The sequence below is a fragment of the Protopterus annectens genome, chromosome 4.part0 (genome assembly GCF_019279795.1).
Source record: "Protopterus annectens isolate FY-2018-M chromosome 4.part0, PAN1.0, whole genome shotgun sequence".
Taxonomy (NCBI): Eukaryota; Metazoa; Chordata; order Ceratodontiformes; family Protopteridae; genus Protopterus; species Protopterus annectens.
Genome location: NC_056733.1, coordinates 1,865,721,003 through 1,865,736,002, shown reverse-complemented (window position 1 = coordinate 1,865,736,002; position 15,000 = coordinate 1,865,721,003). Strand labels below are relative to the sequence as shown.

General features: G+C 40.1%; 1 protein-coding gene across 1 annotated transcript in view; it reads right to left on the bottom strand.

Moving 5' to 3' along the window:
• DOCK2 (dedicator of cytokinesis 2) overlaps positions 1 to 15,000 on the bottom strand; it is a 4,134,711-nt gene that overhangs the window by 3,489,569 nt on the left and 630,142 nt on the right. Inside the window, exon 11 of the mRNA XM_044069535.1 lies at positions 3,961 to 4,036. Coding sequence (XP_043925470.1) covers positions 3,961 to 4,036 — 76 coding nt within the window. The remainder of the gene's footprint in view (positions 1 to 3,960; positions 4,037 to 15,000) is intronic.

Sequence of the window (15,000 nt, the reverse complement as noted above, 5' to 3'; positions counted from 1 at the left end):
CATTCCTGAGCCCACCACAAAAATTCCCTTTGAAGGCAAGGTATTATTTGAATGACAGTGTCTAAATCCTGGCAGTGCTGTGTCCATACATTTTTGAGATACCATTGTAACTTCCTCATATGCAGTTTGGCATTGGGAAGCACCAGAATACAAGATGCCATGAACCCTAATGCTTGAAGGACTGTCTCTGCAGTCAGCACGGACTGATGAGATAGTTGATGGAAGTAAAGGGATAGACTCTTTTGTTTGTCCGGGGTTAAAAGGCCATCTGGGCTGCTGTATTCAGTCTCACACCCAGAAAGCACATGTCTTGAGAGGGTACTAGACTGGACTTTATTTCGTTCACAGAATACCCTAGGCATCTTAGCACTGCTATAAGATATTCCAGATGCTGTAGAAGGTCTTCCTTTTCTTGAGCCAGAATCAGGCAGTCGTCTAAATAAGGATAGATTTGAAGTCCTTGTAGCCTGAAGTAAGCTATCACTGGAGCCAGAACCTTTGTGAATACTCTGGGCAGTAGATAAGCCAAAGGGCAATGCAGAGAACTGATAATGAGAATCTCCAGCTCGAAACCGCAGATACTTCCTGTAACTTAGCCTGATAGGCACATGAAGGTAAGCTTCCTTGAGATCTAAAGTTACCATCCAGTGATCTTTGCCCAGCAGGGGTAAAAGCTGTTGTAACGTCAACATCTTGAACTTGGGAATGTCCAGATAAGTGTTGAGGAGAGATAAATCCAAAAGCAGTCTCCACGTGTACCCCGTTTTTGGTACTAGGAACATGAAAATAAAATCCTAGGCCCCTTTCTGATACAGGGACTGGCTGAATGATGTCCAACACCCATCTGTCTTGAGTAATTAAATCCCAATTTTCTTTGAAAAGAGACAGTCGTCCTTCCAAAGGAGCTGCCAGACGAGAATCTACTGGCAGCTGAAAAGGCAGGTCATTGGGTCTGTTTACGAAAGGACTGACCCCTGCCCTCACCAGAAGTCTGAGCAGGTGAACTCCCTGTTCTAGGCCTAAAAGAACCTTGAGCCCTGCCCCTACCACGTCTAGACCTACCCCTAGACTGGGAATCATAAGCAGGATATGTCCACCCCTTAGCAGGCCAATTTCTACTAAACTTCGTGGCTGTACCTGCAAAAATCTTTAACAGTTTGCATAGACTTAGCTTTGTCCTCCATTTTCTTTAAAACTGCTTCCACAGGTGAACCAAACAACACATCAGACTGTAAAGGAGCATCCAAAATCCTTGTCTTAACATGCTCAGCCAAATTTTGATCCCTCAACCAGGCATGCCTGAAGAACAGAACTAGTGGCAGCCACCCTCGAGGAGGCCTGCACAGCATCAAAACCACATTGCAAAGAATGCTTGCCCACTTGTTCAGACACATAAACTAAATCCAGCAAGTCTTTACAATCAATACCTTCCGCCAAAGCATCCACCTTAGATTTTAATTGTGAAAGGAGATAATTTTGATATTTCAGCATGTGAAACTGACAATTCAACGCCTCATGGCTAGAGTGGAAGAAGTATACACTTTCTTACCCCACCTATCTAACGCCCTTGCCTCTTTGTCAGTGGGAACAGGATTGTTAACCACAGAGGCCTTAACACCTTTAGGCCCCTGAGAAACAGTTTCTGGGTCCGCCCTAGGACTCTTAAACAAATACTTATGAGCTTCGGGCACCCTATAGTACCTATCAGGTTTAACAGGAGCAGGAGGCAAAGAATCAGGGTTCAGGGAGGCCTCTGCAAAAACATCTTCCACCACATTCAACACAGGAGGTATAGCTAAGGGCCTATGCTGGGGTAAAACAAGAATTCCCTAAGCCTCTTCCTGAATCAGAGTAATCCTGGCCTTCCCATTTAAAGTGCTCCCTCATGGAATGCAGAGTCTCTGAAAATGAAAATCCTCAGGAGGAGAAGCCAAGGAGTGGCATCATCCACATCAGAATCAGAATAATGAGGATACTCCTGCAAATCTTCCGCAGAAGACTCAGAAGCCCCTGAACCCTGTTCAAAACTGTCAAACTCTGATTCCACTCTAGGCCTCTTATCAGGAGGGCCCATAGAACCTCTAATCATAGTAATCAAATCTTCTGCCATTTTAAGCATATGTTTCTTAGGCACAGAACCCGAAAGGCTAGGAGAAGCCCCTACTGAAGCTGAAGTTGGCCTACCTCTAAAAGAAGTTTTGGCAACAGAAGGAGAGGCTCTAACTACTTTGGGAAGAGAGGGAAGAATAGTTACCTGAGAAGCCCCTCAGCCTGGCCTGCCTCCTGAGAGGGTACATCCTGTAACAGTAAAGTTTCTGCCTGAGACTCCATAGAAACTCCTGGCAAAACCTCTGGCTCCACTGAGCCACCTAAAGAACCGACGTCCGGGACTGCCGGTTCATCAACCCTAGGCTTCGCTGTTTTGTCCTTGCGCTTCTTGACGAAGCGCCGGAGCTTCCGACGGCATTTTATAATTGCAACGCTTCCCAAACACTAATCTGGCACAGTCTAACCTCCTCTTAATAGTGCGCTTGTTAAACCTAGCACAAGAGCGCAACCAACAACGCCGTGCTCAGGCCCTAAACAAGGTATACACAATGTATGGTAATCCCTATGAGGTATTTGTTTCCCACAAGAAATACAGTTATTCACTTTTTCTGACATCCGTTAAATACTGAGGCAAGAAAAACCAAAATGTTCCCAACGGGTACTTAGCCAACTCTGATTCGGTCTGAAACTCCGGTTTCGAAATATTTCAGAACGCCAACCTGCACTCGCAAAACTGCTTCTGCATCGACCACGCCGCAAAAGACTGAGGATATGACGCCGGTCATGCGCATTAGTACCCTGACGTACTGACGTCAGTCTAATGCGCCCTGACCGACGTCAGCCTTATACTCTGGTATTCGGGCCGACTGGATGCGGACTATACCCAATAGTAAGGACTGCAGCAATGGAAAACGAAGAACATCTTCTCCAGAAAGAGCCAGTCAGTGTGAGCAGTACAAAATAAATGAGTGGTACAGATGTAGACACCCTCTTCTAGTCTGACATCCAGTATCATAGCATGGGCAGGCAGACAGTGGACATGCTCATGAGTGCAGAAATGAGAAAGAGAGAAAACATTTGATGATCTGAGATTGCAGAAGAGGGTATACAGCCTGCTGAATTAGTTCAGAATCAAAGGTTAATGCCATTATCTCAGGGCAGCTGTATGATATTTATTTTTTATCACGATGAAAGAATTAGTCTGATCAAGTGGGGAAGCTATGTAACCAGGCAGAACACTGGCTACTGTAGTAGAAAAGGGATACTTGTAATTTCTCACACAGCTGGGAAAAAAAACAGCCCTCCAAGAGATAGTGTGTACAGCTTGGAAGGCAGCTGTATTTCTGAAATGCAGGTGGCGACATCGTGGGATATCAATAAATATTTCATCCACTGCTGCTGGCACACCACTATCTTGACTGCACTGATGAGCCTTTACAGATTAGGCTGCATTCTTATACATGGTGCATGAGTTTATATGCATTGTCCCAATCCTGTGATCTCAAGGAAACTTCTTAGAATGACACTGTCCCCACTACTTGATGTTAAAAGCATCTATTTAACAAACCGTAGAGTTTAGTGAAACTTTGCTCAGCACAGTATGGTTATAGAAAACGAGCAGCACAATATCATATCTGGGGAAACACGGAGGTACAGTGTTAGGTGTTGATGGCAGCTACAGACAAAGATAACATCTAGTCCAAACGTGTGCACAAGTGGACTTACGTACAAGAAAAAACACAACTAGGTGCTTTCTGAAAACATTTTTTACTAGTTTTATTCTGAAAATATTTTAACAGGTATAAAAAAGTGTTCACAAATAAAATTCTTAAAATTCTAAGCAATTATACAATTACTTCTGAAATGAGAAGAGTCATAAGTCTTGTGAAAAAAAAAATCAGCAGAACTTACGGGTAGAATGGAATGAAGTACTGTTTATCTTCATCACTTTCCACTTTTCCTTTAATGATCTCTGTTATATCCATGACTTAAAAGAAAAAAAAGGCACCATTAATCTTTGCGTCTATCTTTAAATATGTTACACCCTTATCTAGATTCAATATGTCTTCAGAGACAGTATTAATAGCACTTAACATTTCTAACACTAAAGAAAAGTTGAATGCCAGCTGATAGGTCTACTCCATCACTGCCAATCACAATATACTTCTCCCCCCACTTAACATCCATTCCTGGAACAGAGAGCCGGGTTTGCTTAACACAATAAAACATTTTGTAGTATGACAAGTGAGGTAAAGCACAATTGTTCCTCCAACAGTAGGCAAGATAAAGCCATCTAATTTTACAGCAAAATGTGCAAGATGTTTACTGTGTTGCCCCATGCGTCCTGACAGAAATGTTACCTTTACTGCACACAACTACAACTTCATTATTTCATGCAGTCTTTTTCTATTTATCTACACTTTTTTTACTCTTATGAACAATTAACACTCAAGGACAAAAAGCACATAAAAAAGTATATGATGCACTATATTCAAGTACAGCAAAAAGTCAGAATATCAGACTTCAAGATACCAAAATGAACACTCTATTGGATTAAGAGTCTACTTTTAAGAGTTAACTATTTCATGCAGCACAAGAAACTGTCTGCTACAGCTGGAGGTCCATTTTAAAAGCTATTTTATAATGAGGTCTCAGACTGCATATAATATAATATAATATAGAACACACACACATACACACACACACACACACACACACACACACACACACACACACACACACACACACACACACAAAGACATCAAAATGGGAACATAAAATGGGCCCCCCTGCTAATCCATAAACTGTGCAGCCTTGACCAGTTCTACTTTAAGAAAGTGACGTAGGCCCTTTATTTCTTTCTTATCTATCTCTGAGTGCATGCTGGTAATATTTCCAGTAATTAATCATTTCAATCCAACAGGTAGTTTATCTTTATTATGAGCAATCCAAAGTGCAGGTAAGCAGAAGAGGAACTAAAGATGTATGTTTCTCTTCTGTCTTGCCATGGTAGAGACACAAACTTAACAGCTGTACAATAGACGTCATTCACGAGGACTGTGCAACAACACCAGCTGTGTGTATAAATATGACAAACAAAAGCACCTTGCAAAAAACTGTAATTTTATTAATCACTGTGTATTGTTTTATTAGACTTTTCAGTACACTGCAAAGTGGCTTTCAAGATAAAGCAATCCAAGCTCTTTTGTGAGTACATCTTAATGCATCTCATGAAGCACTGCTGGAGAACATGCAATTCAATTTTTATTTTAACTGGTCGTTTATCACGAGTCAGGAAATAATACAGTGTTGGGAACTTCTGTTACTGTAATGTTATACAGTACAGTGCCACAAGAGCATTTCATAATACAAGAGACTGGACCTGTTGTACTAGAACATAACATTTTGTAACATTTCAGAGGTAGCCTTGAATATATGAGATGTCTTAGCAGTGTTCATTACGGATCACTCAAAAACAACATTAAAGTATTGCTCATCACAGGTTGCCTGCAACTCCATAGCACTAGCATTCAGTAAAGACTACCCTCCACTACCAATACTGCAGAGGTTAGTACAGAATGCCCACCAGCACTATGACAGCTCCATACAGACTGCCAATCGACTTCATGGATGCAGTACTTGTAGGAACTGTTATCAACAACATGGCAGCAATGTTCAGTAGGGACTGCTCCTCAAAACCAATGAAGTAGTGTTTAGGAGGGACTTCCAACTAGCACATGTGCTTCATATGGACTGCCTATCAACACCATGGCAGCAATTGTCTTTAGGGACTTACTAAGAAAACCACACAACCAGTGTTCTCAAGGTACCACCACATCCAGCATCACTACAGCTGTGCTCAGTATGGCTAACCCATAGATATCATGGCAGATGCATTCAATCAAGACTGGCCAACTACACCATGGTAAAAGTTATTAGTAGGGAGTGGCCATCAACATCATGGTAAAAGCTTTCAGAAGGGACTGCTCACCAACAAGGCAGCAGCATTGTTCATTAGGGACTGCATGCCAACATTACAGCAGCAGTGTTCAGCAGAGGCCTGCATGATAAATGATGGCAATCATATGCAGTACGGTCTACCCATCAATACCACAGTAACAAAGTTCAGAATGGGCAGCATACGCCCACTATGGCAACAGTGCTCAAGTGGAACTGCTATTAAAATTATATCAGCAATGGTCAGTAAAGACTCTCCATCAACACTTTGGCAGAGTTGTTTAGTAAGGGCTGCCTATCAACAACGTGGATGAATATTCAGCAGGGACTTCCCACCAACACCACAGCACCATTGACAGCAGCATTCAGTAATAACTGCCCACATATTCTGACATCAGTAGTGTTTATTAGGGACTTTCCACCAATTCCACAACCGCTGTTTTCAGTAAAGAGTGGCCACCATGGAAGCAGCATTTGATAAATAATACCATGTACCATATGAATGTTTGCCAGAATGCTCAGTAACAGCACATGCACTATATATATGCTCCTAGCCTAATAACATATAAATGTTGCCATGCAGCACATTAACATTTATCAGAATGCTGAGCAACAACACAATTACTTTGCATATGATTCATGCTTGCATGAGGTTTTAATTTAGACTGTCCTCTAGAATGAATGTATACAGCAATACATGCAGATCTCTGTAACATCTATGATACAGTTTGCATTAAGTTAGGATGTTCATTGTAAATTAATTATAGCATTACACTAAGCATGTCATGAACTATTTACATTAAGTAGCACTATTTGTGCACATTCAACAGACATTTTAATAAATGCAACTTTCAATATTCAATATTATTATTACCTCTCACACTAAACCTTTGTTTATCTGTTTCTTTACTTTTTTTTTTTCCAATGATGATCTAAATCAGGAGTATGTTGCAGGACTATTTGGTTGGAATATCTATTCTTCCTTTTGGAACAGTTCATGCTACACTACGATTTTTATTTTATTTATTTATTTATTTTTATACATGACTGGCAGAGCCATTCTCTCTACAAATCTTGACTATTACAATTCTCACTGTTTTATTTCCTGCAGTGGATTGATTATGATATTTCTGGTTTATCACCTTCCTTGGATTTTGATTCTGACATATCTGTGTTATATAGATGTCTACTACCCTACAGTACATCTTTCCATCTCCCCAAAAATAAACTTGGATCTAGGATCAGTTCCTTGGCCAACTAACTTCAGCTTTATACTGTAAAGCTTTCCTGTGTTTTTGCATTCTTACTCTGTATCCAACCATCCATTTGGTAGGCTTCTAAATTTTCAGTCATAATTGTATTTATTCATCAGCTGTTTTCTCTCCTCCAGTTCCCTTACTTTGCATTATATTTCAAGCACCAGTACTATAAATGAATTAGATAATCTGCTTTTCAGTCATCTGCCTATTAGCAGCTGAATGGTAGAAACAGTCAATGCAAGGGGTATTCCTGTATGCCAAAACAGCAAGATGACCATTTTCATATCTACTGTTGCTGCTCATTATCATGATACTTTTTCCCCACTCTATAGTTCTCTTTACTTGTCTATACAACTGCTGATAGTATAGACTAGATACTATTTATTAATTTATTGCTGTTGCTTCCTGGGAAAGTCTGACTGGCCACCGGTCTCATATTCAGTGGAGGCCCAGGGAGAAATGTTCCATCTCACAGACTGAGTAGAAAGCAGTTATACAAGATTTACATAACAAATGTACATACATACATACATGCATAGATTAATAATGATATAACAGTTAATAAAAAACAATAAATGAACATACATAGAATAGTAAATGTTCATACATAGTACAGTGAATGAACTTACACAGAATAGTAGTGATATGACAGTTAAAACAAGAATACAGTAAAATGTCAGTAATATTAAGATTATAAGAGTCTAGTTATTTTTAAAAGGAATCACATGTAAATAAATACTGAGTAGGAGAAAGTGAAGTAATTATAGGATGACGATTGTTACAATGGTTACATATTATGAAGGAGTATTGAGCAGGTCCAGGTAAAAGGAAAATAGAGATAGTAGTGGAGTGGGCTAGATGATAGTGAGATAGTTAGAGATTGTGAAGAAGTAGCTGTATTATGACCGGTTACATAAAAGAGGTGACAGTAAGGGTTTGGAGATTATCCAGGAACATCACATGTACAGAGCTGGCAACTGAGTAGGTAGGGATTTAGTTGAGTTTTAAATGATTCTGGGGAGTGTTCCTGTAATTCTACTAGTGGGATGGAGTTCCAGGATTTAGTGAGGTGGCGCGAAAATAGTGATTTGTCAGCAGAATTGTTGGGTTTGGATACATGTATTCATCCAATGAACATAATGACCTGCAAGGGTTATATATTTGTATGAGGATGGAGATGGATGGACATTTGTTAGGTTTATACGCAATGTTGTGGATTTGTGGAAGTTGTGAGTAGGTCTGATAATGTGGGAATTGCAGCCACAGCAATTCCCTTAGGGCAGCAAAGTGGTGGGTTCGATGTGGAAGGTTGGCAGCAAATTGTGCTATTTTGTAGCACCATTGCTCAAATTTGTTTAACAAGATCACCTGGATGTTGTTAAGGATGAATGCAAAATAGATTAGTGTTGGCAAAAGAACAGCAATGTGTTTTCTTAATGTCTAAGAAGAAGGGTTTGGCTCAATACAGAGAATGTAGTTTCTGGTGTATGCAATGTTTGCACTGCATTTGGGATGTGTTTGTGTGTGTCATATTTTACACTCTCATATACACAGATGCCTAACAATTTAGTATGTGTGACAGTTTTAATTTTTGTTTTGTTGGATGAGGTAACTGTGAAGGAGGTTTTGTTGTCTTTATGCTGTTTGGGAGTAAACAGGATTAGTTTGGATACACTTGGGTTAAAGAATAGCTGGGCAGATGTCAGTCAGGTTTCTATACAGAAGAAGGACTCCTGGGTAACGTCTTGTAATTTGATGATGTTTTTTGTGATGCAGATAACTATGGTGTCATCTGCATACTCTACTAGGGATGCAGTTTTACAGGCTTTATGTAGGTCACTGATGAAGATGTTAAAGAGAAAGGGCACCAAAACTAATCCTTGTGGTACACCGACTGGGACAGAGGAAGGATGAGATACCTTTGTGCTACCTGAGAGCTTAAGCTCTATTTTGGAGGTAGATACCGAACCATGACATAGCAGTGGTATACAGTCTTAGCTTATGAAGTTTGTGTAGAAGAATAGAGTGAAAGACCATGTCAAAGGCCTTGGATAAATCAAGAAAGACGGTAGACAGTAGGTTTCCATCATTCCTACTTATGTTTACTGTACTGGTGAAACTAAGTAAATCAGTAGAGGTACTGTGGTAGTGACAAAAGCTATGCTGAGATGAAGAGAATAGGTTCGTTTTTATGAGGTAATGTAAGAGCTGCAACTGGATGCATTTTTCAACTATTTTTCTAGGGGGGAGAGGATGGCAACTGGCCTGTAGTTCGAGAGGTCAGTTGAATGCCCTCCTTTGTGGAGGGGAAGAATGTGACTTTTTTTCCAAAGAATACGGACAAATGCTTCACTGATGGAGTGATTTATTAGAATTGAGATGGGGTAGTCTATTACTTCTGCAGCCATCTTAAGGTATTCACAAATTAGGTTATTGGGGACTAAGGAGGTGGGTTTCAATTTGAGTAATAGTTTTTTTATGTAAGTAGTGGGGACTGGTTGGAAGGAGAGGTTATGAAGAGAAATGATAGGTGGTGCTGTTGTTTCCTTGTTGGTATTAGTGATGAGACTGAATGAATGAAATGAGAGTTAAGTATCAGCACAGTCGGTAGAGTTGTTGATACTGTTAAGTGTAGCAGATGGTTGAGTGGTGCAGCTGGGATTGAGCAGCTGGTTTATAGAGGACCAAAATGTTTTGGGATTTTTGTAGTTTTTATGTGGCAGGTCAGTATAGTGTGTTTTTTTTTAATCTAAATTAATTTGAGTTTTACTTTGGTTTCTGATTTCTCTGAATTTTTGGACATTTGTTTTTGTTTTACTGGACAGCCATGGATTCCATAAGGTGTTTTGTGTTTCAATACAACCAGGGGGCAGGTTTGGCCCTACCTCTCTTTTCTTCTGACCAGAGGAAGTTAATTTAGGATATTCAAGAAAGTAGAATTAAATAGAACTATTGCAACATCTAATGGAATGTATTTTACAGCATTACAATTATATAGTTTTAGACAAGAAATAAAGGATTCTTTGTTGAAATGCTTGTGGTTATATGCTATTTTGAAAAGTGGCTGCTTTTGAATATTAGCTTGCTTTCTTAATACATAGGTAGGGAAATGATCACCTAAGGCATCTGAAAGGGTACCTGAGGTAAAGATTTTATGAGGCACAGAGGTAAGTTAGTGATGTTTTTATTGTAACGGGTGGAAGTGGTGATTAGCTGTGAGAGATCATAGACATTTATTGATTAGTTAGGTTAGTCAGAGAAAGAGAGAGAGAGACAGTCAATATTAAAATCATCCAGTATAAATTTTTGTTGGGAGATGTTGGATGAGACCCAGCATAAGCAGTCTTCTGCAACAGACAGCTTATTACCGGGTGGTAAATAACGTACCTAAAACTAATGTCTTTTGGCTTTTCCCAGTTTGGAGTCGCCACAGTGGAACTCCGGTCCGCTAATGATTGGCAGTGGATTTTTATGGTGCCGAGGTGCCAGCCTGATGCCCAACCTTCAAAGAAGGCACACCCAATCACGCACGCACCTACCTGCATGTCTTTAAATGTCACTTGACCATGGGTAGGACATACAGACTCCACACAGAAGGCGTTCCAGTCGAGTATCGAACCAGAGAGCCTCTTGGTGTGAGGCGACAATGCTAACCACTGCACCTATGGTGGATAATGTCTTGTCTTGGCTGTGTTTTAGGGTACATGTAACACTTTCTGACTTACCAAATTGTGGAGGATTTAGTGGTGAAGGGGTAAGCTGCAGAGACTTTTTCTATACTACTGCAACTCCAATAGCTCTTTTATTTTGTCTGTCTTCTCTTAGTATAGTATAGTTTGGGGGTAGAATTTCATTATCTTTTGTATCTTTTTTAGCCAGGTTTCAGTCAGTACTACTATATCTGGAGCATGTAGGTTAAGCCAGGCATGCAAGTCTGGTACTTTACTGTAGATGCTTCTAATGTTTATATCTGTAATGTTAAGGGAAGAAGTAGTAGTGTTATGTTGTACTGGAGGGGTGTGGTTTGTGTGAGGGTTGTAGCGTTAAAGGTTTGTGGGGATGTAGCTGGTCCAGGGTTTGGATAGATGTCGCCACTGAGTTTTAATTTGAGGAAGATATGTTGATTGTAAGATAAGCATTTAATTTTAATGTTTAATTTTAGCTTATGTATTATGGGGCTGTATAAATGTAGGTTGTATGTATAAGGTGGCTATTATCTTGGGTGACTTAAGGGTTGAGTATGCTGCAGCATGTTGAAGAGTACAGCTAAGATGTTACATGACTATATGCATAATTTCCCATTTACAGACACATCTTCTGAATTACTGACTTCTGCAATGTAGACAATTGTCATATGACAAAATGAGCTATCCTCATCCGAATAATATAGACTTTAATGTACTAATCACACACACTTGTACTTCTTGTGTCTGTCTGTGTATTTATTCCAGGGAACCTCAAATAATTAGCTTCATATACAGAGTAAAAGGCTTATTTAAATTAAACAATTTTTGCACCAGACAGCCATTCAGTGCAACTTATTTCAATCAGTGCATTTCTAAATCAGTGCCATTATGTCCCTGGAATTCTTTAACTTTTTCTTCTGTCGTTGGCAATTGTGGATTGAGCCAAAGACTATTTCTTTTTTTAAGCAATCTTCATGCTTCTCTGGCTAATATGCTATACTCTGCATATTTATTAAGTATAAATTCTTGCCTGGTCTGAATTTCACTTTCAGACTTAACTTCTGTAACTAAAGTATGCTCTGCAGTCTTGCAGGTACATTCGAAAACATGTTCTGAATGTGCTTTGCAAGTGTTTGTATCGTTTTGCAATTTTTTGTTTTTGCCGTATATCTATTCATGGACTTGCTCATCTCCATAAATTACTCCTAGGAGGTTTTTTTTTTCTACATAAGAATATCTCTGTTGTGCATCTGTAAATGCTCTTGACCCAGAGGTAACTGATCTGTTCTCTTGTACTATGACAGATTTTATAGCTTTCCGATTTGCACCTATCTACAGCACAACTAGCTTAGTTATTTCGCAGTGTTCTATGTAGGTGGATACTGTAGAATTTCAGATTTCTCTTTTTCTGGTTCATCCCTTCACTATATCTTGCTCTAACAACTTTGTAAGAGGCATAGTTATTTATCTCAGATATCCTTAGTACAAACTGCATCACTGCTAGAAACATGTATAAATACCCAGTTGTAGTCTACTTTTGATTTGTGCAGCTGCTTTGACTTTTTTGTATCAAATTTCAGTTCCTAGTAGTCTACTGAGTGATGGCATCAATAGTTTCAGGTCCCCTGCCAACACTGACAGCAATGACCCCTTTACTGAAGTATAAACAAATGTCCTGTATAAACACCTATATAAATGTATAGACTCAGCCGTACCAGAACGGATCAAGTCAAGATCTTCACAAAAAAATAAGCCACCCAGGTGAACATTCAGCATAAATAAGTTATACAATAAAAGAAAGAAAGTGCCATCAAAAAACAAGAGGGAATTGTCCCTGCAAAGAAAGAACTCCCTCCAAAGCAAAAACAAGCAGATTAGACATCTTGTAAAGTCCTCTAAATGTAATTACGAAACTAAATTAGCAACCATAGCTAAGGTAAATCACAAAGCATTCTTTAGCTACATCTGAAATCTAAAAGGGAAGGCCCAGCTTTGGGCCAAACTAGCTGTGGACAGTAGCACTTATACTGAACCTGAGGGCATCGCCAACCTGCTAGCGGACAGTTTTGTTGAAAACTTCATCCCCTGTCCCCATCAATCATACCCCATAACAAACATACCTGTCACCAGTCCTCTGTCTAGTATCTCCAGACAGCAGGTAATAGTTGCACTCTCCAAGGCCAAAAACATAGCCTCTACAGGACCAGACAACATCCCAGGCTGCTTATTAAATGGTCTAAAACAGGAGTTAGGAGAAATGCTGAGCACGCTCTTCAATCTCAGTCTAAGCACTAGCTTTCTCCTAGCTAAGTGGAAAACAGCAAATGTAATCCCCTTGCACAAAGGGGGTCCCTCAACCTACCCCAGGAACTAAGCCTAACCAGCCTTATCTGCAAGGCCATTGAGAGAATCATTATGGATCTTAACAAGGATATAGGTGACCTTCAAACTCTTGACCTGACCCAGTTTGGCTTTAAGAGCAGATCTTGTCTGCTAAACCTGGTGGACTTCTTTGAGAATGTCACCAAGGCTCTGGATGAAGGCAAAATAATTCATACTGCCTATCTTTACCTGACCAAGGCCTTTGACACAATCCCTCATTCAGGCATCATTGAGAAACTCGCCCAGCTGGGGATTAACCCTTATGTCACTAGATGTGTTGCCACCTGGCTCACAAACAGAACATATTCAGTCAAAACTGGGGATGCCAACTTTATTAGCAGACCTGTTACCAGTGCTGTTCCATGAGGATCTGTGCTAGGCCCCCTAATGTTTTGTATCTATTTTTCAGAAGTTCAGGCGAAAACAGATGGCCTATGGCTTACCAAGTTTGCTGATGCCTGTAAACTGAGTGCAATCATCGATTCCCCCAAAGATGTCAACATACTACAAAATGGGCTTACATAGACAAAGGACTGGTGTCAAAGCCATTGACTTAAACTAAAAAAATCATTATTATCCACTTTGGCAAAGGAGAAACCTCTGCTAATTACAACATTAATAATATCTCCCTAAGTTCAAATGCAGTGGTGACAGATTTAGGAACACAAGTTGACAGCAGCCTTAATTATGATCATCAGGTGTCTACAGTAGTAAGAAAGGCTTTCTGTGTTTAACACCTCATAAGCAAGGGTACAGCATCCAAAGCTAAGGAGGTTATAACTCCCCTGTACTCGGCTCTCAGCAGACCAGTAATAGAATACAACCCTCCCTTCTGTATGTACCTCACCAGACTTCTGCAGCAACTGGAGAGACTTCAGAGGTTTCTCACCAAGTAAATTCGGGGCCTACAGCACATGACCTACATGGACAGACTGAAGGCCCTATCATTTTACTCAGTATCATATAGACTGCTTAGAGGCAACTTGTGCCTGGCCTACACAGCAGTCTCAGACACTGCCTTGATGAAGCTGCTGCACATCCACAAATCCAATGGGACAAGATTCACTCACTCTAGGGATCTTAACCTAGCCTGCGATATTAACAGGACACGCTGGAGAGACAGATATATTTCCCAGAAGTTGGCACCTCTGGAACAAACTCCCAATTCATGTAAAACAGAGATCCTCAATTACCTTATTTAAGCATAACCTGGACAATTGAATGGGAAGCCATATATTTACACCAGGGGTTTCAACTATGTTCCTCTTAAGACAGGGGCAGCTAGTGCTGATCTTAGATTTGTGCCCAAACATAGACTATATATCTTGGTCCATAAGGGAACACGGATGCAACATGGCTAGGCTTGTAGACACCTTAGAGTCAATAGCCTACTAACCTCCTATGCTCTTATGACATTGGAATCCATTGTAAAGGTCTATTCTAGAGATTCTTTCATACCACAGTTGCACAGGTCCACCAGCTATTCTACAACTTGATGCACAGGGAGCAACTTAAAGTAACACAGGTGGCAGAGATAATTCAGGGTCCTGAGGAACAAATGAGACAAGAAATCACTATCTTGCCCACCTTGTCCAACAAGTTAGAGTAATTTCTCGGTAGAAAGGTAGAAAATACTATGGTCCCAAGCATCTATGCTGACCAAAGAA